The 7,104-nt window shown below is 39.4% G+C and overlaps 1 protein-coding gene across 1 annotated transcript; it reads left to right on the top strand.

Annotated features, from left to right (window-relative positions):
• Positions 1–638: 638 nt before the first annotated feature.
• LOC129588826 (WD repeat-containing protein 26-like) lies at positions 639–6,912 on the top strand. The gene is made up of 14 exons (XM_055483223.1): positions 639–665; positions 2,173–2,780; positions 2,838–2,937; positions 3,002–3,058; positions 3,348–3,484; positions 3,592–3,689; positions 3,752–3,911; positions 4,072–4,210; positions 4,316–4,459; positions 4,799–4,918; positions 4,987–5,129; positions 5,350–5,558; positions 5,643–5,760; positions 6,408–6,912. Exons 1-14 carry the CDS (start codon positions 639–641, stop codon positions 6,469–6,471), a joined length of 2,124 nt encoding a protein of 707 aa, XP_055339198.1. The 3' UTR covers positions 6,472–6,912.
• The last annotated feature ends 192 nt before the right edge of the window (positions 6,913–7,104 follow it).

Here is a 7,104-nt window from a genome sequence, read left to right as displayed (position 1 = left end):
TACAAGTATGCAAAAGTGACCAAATACCGTATGTATTGTATTGCGGGTACAGCTTGTACAAAAAGTAAGTAATAATTATTATCTATGTACAAAAAGTATTTGCAGAACTAAAAATATAAGATAAATTATATTTGTAAAATTTCTCATGAATAAGGGACGAACTCCAAACTAAAACAATCTAAAGCGGTTACACAGGAGCAGTGATACCTGTAAGTCGTATGAATTTTCGTTTCCTAAATTTCTAGAAACTTGAGGAATGGGATTTTGCTACAGTAATTTTGAAACGAAAATTTCGATTTTAAAATCGAAAATTATTTGCTTGCACTGGCAGGTGCCATACCCATTACAAAATTCAACGCGGATATTTGCTTCATCCAGTTCTTTGTCGCCTGGAGTATCATGCAAGCTGAACTACGGAAGTACGTAGTTGTGACCTTTCCACATGTATCAGCTGGATTGCTGGAAACACGGTGCCGAAAGCATGACGTTCCGAATTTTGCATACTTGCACTACAAGCCATGGTTCCTGCACTACTACGGTCATGCTTCCTTATATTATTATCACGCGTCATTTTAATTTCAACACCCTAGGCAGTATTACTATAGTACCTGATAATTTATATAATATTATATCCCACGATGGCGGATGGTAAACGAAAATTACAGGTATGAGTTAAAATAAAAAGCCATGAATTGTTACCATCACTGCAGTAATTTTTATCGGCAGGCGGTAAATGCCAGTTAATTAACAGTTAGCTTCCGGAATTGCTCTGGCCCGCCAGTTTCATTTAAGTAATTAAAATATCAATTTTTTACCTGGTTTTGTTTATACACTTGATTAACGCAGATGCAATACTGCTGCAGATGCAAGTACAATACGCTACTAGCGCGAAACCAAATATTTTTGCGCATAATTTGTTATTAAAGAATATTCTATAAACACTGACGAGTATATCAACTGTTATTTGTGCGCTTGAAATTTATTATGAACATGCACTGCACAAAATTATTCTGCGAACTACCAGTAGAAGTATTGAAAAAATCAAACAGGATCGTCTATTTGAAGCAGTGACGGCCGAATTCTTTACATAACTGCAGTCAGTTTACTACAGTAGTTATATAGATACAACTTACAAGCGCTCCTATTCACTTAAACATATTTTCCAAATAAAATAAAATTGAAGACAAAAATAAAATACTGTACATAACGTAATATTTTATTTATTGCATTCGTTAATTTTATTGTACCTACTATATGAAGTACGTAGCTTTAAGTAAGCAGTGTTGATTGTTTTTAAAGTCTTTTAAGTAACTGTTTTCTTCCTTGGCAGCTTTGCTGTAGCTTTCTTCGTTGCATATTAAATATTCTCAACTGTAACAAAAGAAAAAATTAAATGTTTTTTATGTGCCGCACTGTACTGGTACGCCACTGATAGCATCCGGATTCCGGATACTGTCTGCTACAGCAGGATCAAAATGAAGTTCAACCGTAGTTCAGCTAATACTGGTTAGTACAAAATTTAATGGCAAGTCGATGTCGTACATCGTTTGAGTTGAGCAGCTGCGAGCAAGTACGAGTGCGTAGCAAGTACTGTACGTACGAGTGCGTCTTTCTCTAAAAACATGATGATCATTTATCGATAAACCTGCCAGCTTTTTCATCAGTGTTTTGATTCACTATACGTAGTCATCAGCACCACTGACTATGCAGAGTTAGTATTGCGGGGCCATTGTTAGAAAGGAAATGATAATGGTGGATTGTTTTGTTTTTCGTGATTACAGCGTTACAGAGTTTTGCATTTGGTAGCAGTTTTGTTTTGCCGTTCAGTAAGTGAGAAGCGTACACGTTCGGATCCGAGGTAAGGTTACGTAAAACGACTACGTAATCATTCGTTTCAGTGTTGTGGTTTCTTAAAATGGTGCGCTAAAGGCATCAAATCCGTAGCTCTATTCTGCAGATGGTATCGTATCATACAGTGCTTGCAACTCATGCGACATGTAAACAAGCTGCTGCATGATCAGGTTCTTTTCGCGACAACATTTGCTGCTAACCACACCAAATTTAGTCACGTGAATCCAAAAAATAATGTTTTAAAAATTCCCGAAATTGTTTTTCCCAGATCGAGAATTCGCGTAAAAAAGAACCAGAAATACGTCTAAGAAGAGACAGTAGTCGGGATTAGCGACTTCGTGGCTTTTTCACGTTCAGTCAGGAATTGTGCTCCAAAGGAATGCGACCAGCTGGCCAAGGCAGACGCAAGCGAACGAAAAAGCCCGAGCATTATTTAGCCTAGTTACTCTGGAATCAAGAAAAATATCCGCTCCAAGCTCTGAAGACGAGGAAGGGTCGCGCGTCCCACCTCGGAAGCGTCTGCGTGGTGAAGGGACAAGCAGCAGCATTACTGGTGCTTCCGTCCAGTCATCTGGTTCACTTTCCTCCCAAGTGGAACCAGTGGAAGGTTATCAGCGTCTGCTGATAAGTGGATCCGCATTAGCAATGCTGAAAGAAGAAGTGGATGGCGGTCATTCTCATGCGACGGGTGACGTGCTGGATCAGGGCAATCAGCGTGCTGAAGCCCTGCCTCGCAGCTTCGTAGGCAAATGCAAAGGCGAAAGGAATGGTATAGGCAAAGGAGACGGTGTGGTGGACGAACATCATGTTCATGCGTCCAATGGACATCATCATGCGATGAAAGCAAAGGTGGATTTTCGAACCTTCTCCTTACGCGATCAGGAGATCATTCGACTGATGGGGCAGCATCTGCAGAGCTTGGGATTGACGTAAGCATATTTAATTTGTTTGCGTTTTCGTGGTTTTCATAGCTAGTGTTTTCACAGAAAAACGGTGGAAGCACTGATTGCAGAATCTGGCTGCCAGATGGAGCAATTAAGTGCATCGAAATTTCGGGAAAATGTTATGAATGGGAATTGGGAAGATGTATGATATGGTGTCCTGGCGATGACCAATAGAAATTTGTAAACAAGATTTCGTGTTTTTGTAGGCAGAGCGATCGCTGAAAGAACTTTTTCCTCTTGTCAGCACTCCAGGTGGCCAAAAGGTACTAGCTACTTGATTGCTTATCTCGGCTTACCGTATCAGTTACTATTATTACACGTTTTTTCGTGTTTTAAGTGCACAGATAGTGGGGTGACGGTACCTTTCAAACAGAAGTTTTAGAAAAATTAAATATGTTTGACAAAAATGTTTGAGAGAAAATATATTAGGATTGGCAAATAAGGGCAGAACGCTATAGAGCAGATCCGGTGGTGTCCACTGTCCATTGTAGATTTTAATGAGAGCTATCATCATGATTATCGTGTAATATAATGTTACGTTTTCGGTTGTAGAAAATGCAGTTTTTGCTCCGTGAACAAAAATATCTAGAGAACGTTCAAGATGGGCGAATACTGGAGGCACTGCATACTTTGCGCTATGAATTGACGCCGTTGGAATACAACACACACCGTGTTCACGAGCTAAGCTAGTGAGTAAATGTAGATCTTCTGACAGTGAGGTAAAAGGAGTTTCCGGTAAAGCATTTCGTGCTGTTTTTGACAAAGAGTAGCTTTGAGCGAATTCTTGCATTTGTAGCTGTCTGATGACCCGCGGGAAAGACGAACTATGTACCGTTGCTGGATGGCCAGGAAAAGGATTCGTGTCGCGTCAAAACTTAATGGATAGCCTTCAGAGTACGAGATTTAGTTGCTCTCCCAAAAGTATTGTACTTCTAATTATTTATTGAAATCGGCAGCTTTTCTCCCACCATCGGTTATGCTTCCTCCCCGTCGATTGCGGGCTTTGCTCGATCAGGCGACGGAACTGCAAGTGCAACGATGTCCGCTTCATAATACTCCATCGGAGTCACGCGCTCTAAGTCGGGTCTCGCTGTTGGTTGATCATCTCTGCAACAAGTATGATCGTTAATTTTATTGTCTGGTCTGTTTGTTAATTTCAGTTTTTCTGAAATGTACAAATAATGATTTTCCATTATGTAAATCTTGGCTTCTTTTCTTATATGCTGTTGTTTTGTCTGTGTATATTTGTCTTCTTATTGTAACATGTAATTTTCAGGGAACTGTTTCCTTGTGAAACCTCTCAGATCTTGCATGATCATCGTGATGAAGTGTGGTTTTGTCGGTTTTCACACAATGGTCGAAAGCTGGCTACCGCATCCAAAGATAATTCAGTTATTATTTGGGATGTGGATTTGGTGAGCTCCTGTCTGCAAGTTTATACGGTGCTGCATTTAGCAGCATATTACGAGATTGGTTTGTATTTACTGCATGTTTGAAATGCTAATGTCGTTCTGTTGTAGGACACGAAAAGGGTTACCTCTCACCGTGTCCTTTCTGATCATCCTTACGGTGTCTCATACCTGGCATGGAGTCCCGATGATTTGTACATAGCTGCCTGTGGCCCCGATGATAGTTCAGATGAATTGTGGATATGGAGTGTAGAGGTGAGAAACGCTTGACATACCGATTTTTATGATTCTGTACAGTTTGTATTTTGTTAATTTTTTTTAGAAAGTGTTGCTTTTAGATAACATGTATTGATACTGTCAAATGTAATATTGTAATATTGTATTGGACTGTCATTGACATATAGTCACATCACATTGTCAAATATAGAAGTATGCAGTATTAAAAGATCGGTGAACATAATCGTTAATTTTGTTTCGTTTTTAAGCGGTGCTGGCAAATAGTGTACTCGTGCCATACATAACCATGACCGTTTGCTCTGCGATAGCTGTTAACTATGAGCACGAGATGTTTGTTAATGTTCTGTTTTGTTTTAGACTGGCGAACAGCGATGCAAACTGAATCATTTCCCCGAAGACAGCCTCACATCATGTGCCTGGCATAAGGATAGCAAGAAGTTCGTTACCGGTGGCGCGCGGGGGCAGTTCTATATCTGTGTACGGTTTAAGCTTATTGAATAAGCAATTAGTCAAGAAATACCGGCAATATTTCCGTTTGGTTTCAGGATCTTGATGGAAAGTTGTTGGATACATGGGAAGGTGTTCGAGTGCAAGGCTTGGCTTTCCGTGATGATGGCAAAGTATTGGCATCTGATACTCACCATCGTATCAGAGAGTACGACTTCGTTAACGTCATGGACAAGCAGTTGTGAGTTGCTTATCTAAGACATGGCTTAAGTTTATTTTTTATCAAGTTGTACGCTTCTTATTATTTTGTTGCTAATATGTACGTATTCGTTACCTTACTGGGGAATATAAAAGTCGATAGTTTCAAATTTCGATGTGCCATTTTATAAAAACTCGATGAATCCGTAGGTTTTCTTGATATTATTCTCGCTGTCAAACATTTTCCGTTTGCTTAATAACAGGTTGAAAGAGGACCAGTCAATTTTATCATTTACCTGTGATAAAACTGGCCGTCTTGCCCTACTGAATGTGGCCAGCCAAGGTGTCCACTTGTGGGATTTAGAAGATAAAGTCCTGCTAAGAAAATTCCAAGGATTGCAACAAGGATATTTTACAATTCACTCATGTTTTGGGGGAGTTGAAGATAAGTTCGTGGCAAGCGGAAGCGAAGGTACAGATATGTATAGCACTTATATAAGCCAGGTGAAAGAAATTACGCAGTTGCATTGATAAGGTTTGTAATGGTACTTTTTAGACAACAAAGTTTATATCTGGAACATTGCCAGAGAAAATCCCGTATTAATTCTCTCCGGACACACAAGGACTGTAAATTGTGTGCACTGGAATCCGGAATGCCCTTCTATGTTGGCAAGGTGTGTGTGGCATTCTTATTTAATAATTTTAATATTAACATGTTGCTCTGCCCTGTTCTGGTTGACTATGGAGTAGAGTAGATAGTACGAGGTACTTACTTGAAGTTTTATTTCATAAAACGCATGTACAATACAGATAAAAAATGAACAGTTAATCACAGGTTAATCACTGAGCTTCGGTGATTTATTTGAAACTTCCGCACGCAAAGTTATTTAAACTAAAGCTAAAATATCCCACAACTAGAACAAGTAAAAGACGTAACTCTTTTAGCTGTACAGAAGTCCGCAAAGTTACTACTTGTCTTTATTGCACTGGTTGATGCTAGCCTTGTTTTATGATTGTTGAGTAATTGCTTATTACGGGATTACAATGATTTACCAAAGCGAATACCTTGTGGTTAGAATACCTAACTAATATTAACTATCAGTAACGAAACTAACTCGAATAACGGGATTATTTTGTAAATACTTAGTAGTGTTCTGTAGTACGAGCATGTTTCGCGTGACAGTTTTATTTTTTTTGTGATTCAGTAATTTTCTGTTACCTACTTACCATTAGTTATTACCTTCGTTCAAAAATACTTCTTAAAAATGGCGACTTGCCGGTAGGCGGTACTTGTTGTGAAAGTTAAGTTGTCAATATGTAGTGTGTCGGACGATGGAACTGTCCGAATATGGACACCCACGGAAGATGGACCAGTGGAGACATAGTGAAAACTGTGACTATTTCACAAATTGCCTTTCTCTATATTACATCCGGTGAGCAGAAAGATGGATCGTTATCGGACCGAAATCGATAAAGGCGGATGAGTAGACCGTGGGACTTCGAAATAGTGGATTGTATTGGAATGAGATTTTTGTTTTATTTGTTAGTACAGAATGTTTCAGACTGGGTTGAGGACTTTGTTTTGTTATTTTTCTGGATTGATTTCCGTTTCTTCTCCCTTACGTTCAGCAGTCTCAGTGCAACAGCTATGTGACAATCGTCAGCGAACCGACTTGTTACTCTGACAGTGGACTTCATGCCCGATCGTTTTGGTTTATGCGCTGTTCGCTGGTTGGCGAGCCGCTGCTTCTAATGGATTCTCTGTTTTCATTTGAAAGTGTACATATGTGAATAATGTGGCAAATACAAATAGGTTACAAATTCTGCATATTTTACGATGAGTTGATGACTTTGTTTTGTTGTCCATGTTATTCCGTTTGCAGTTGTGCTATGCCGATGAAGTACATCAAGCTAGAGTAGATGGCTGCGCTCCAGTTGTGCGTTGTTGACTGTACATGGCTGGTTGAACATCTGTCAAGATGATGATCCTTTTAACCTTTAATTCTGCAATATTGTAC

Source organism: Paramacrobiotus metropolitanus, unplaced genomic scaffold (assembly GCF_019649055.1).
Source record: "Paramacrobiotus metropolitanus isolate TYO unplaced genomic scaffold, Prichtersi_v1.0 Parri_scaffold0000002, whole genome shotgun sequence".
NCBI classification, from domain to species: domain Eukaryota; kingdom Metazoa; phylum Tardigrada; class Eutardigrada; order Parachela; family Macrobiotidae; genus Paramacrobiotus; species Paramacrobiotus metropolitanus.
Note: the sequence above shows the minus strand (reverse complement) of the source record. Positions and strands in the feature narration are given on the sequence as shown.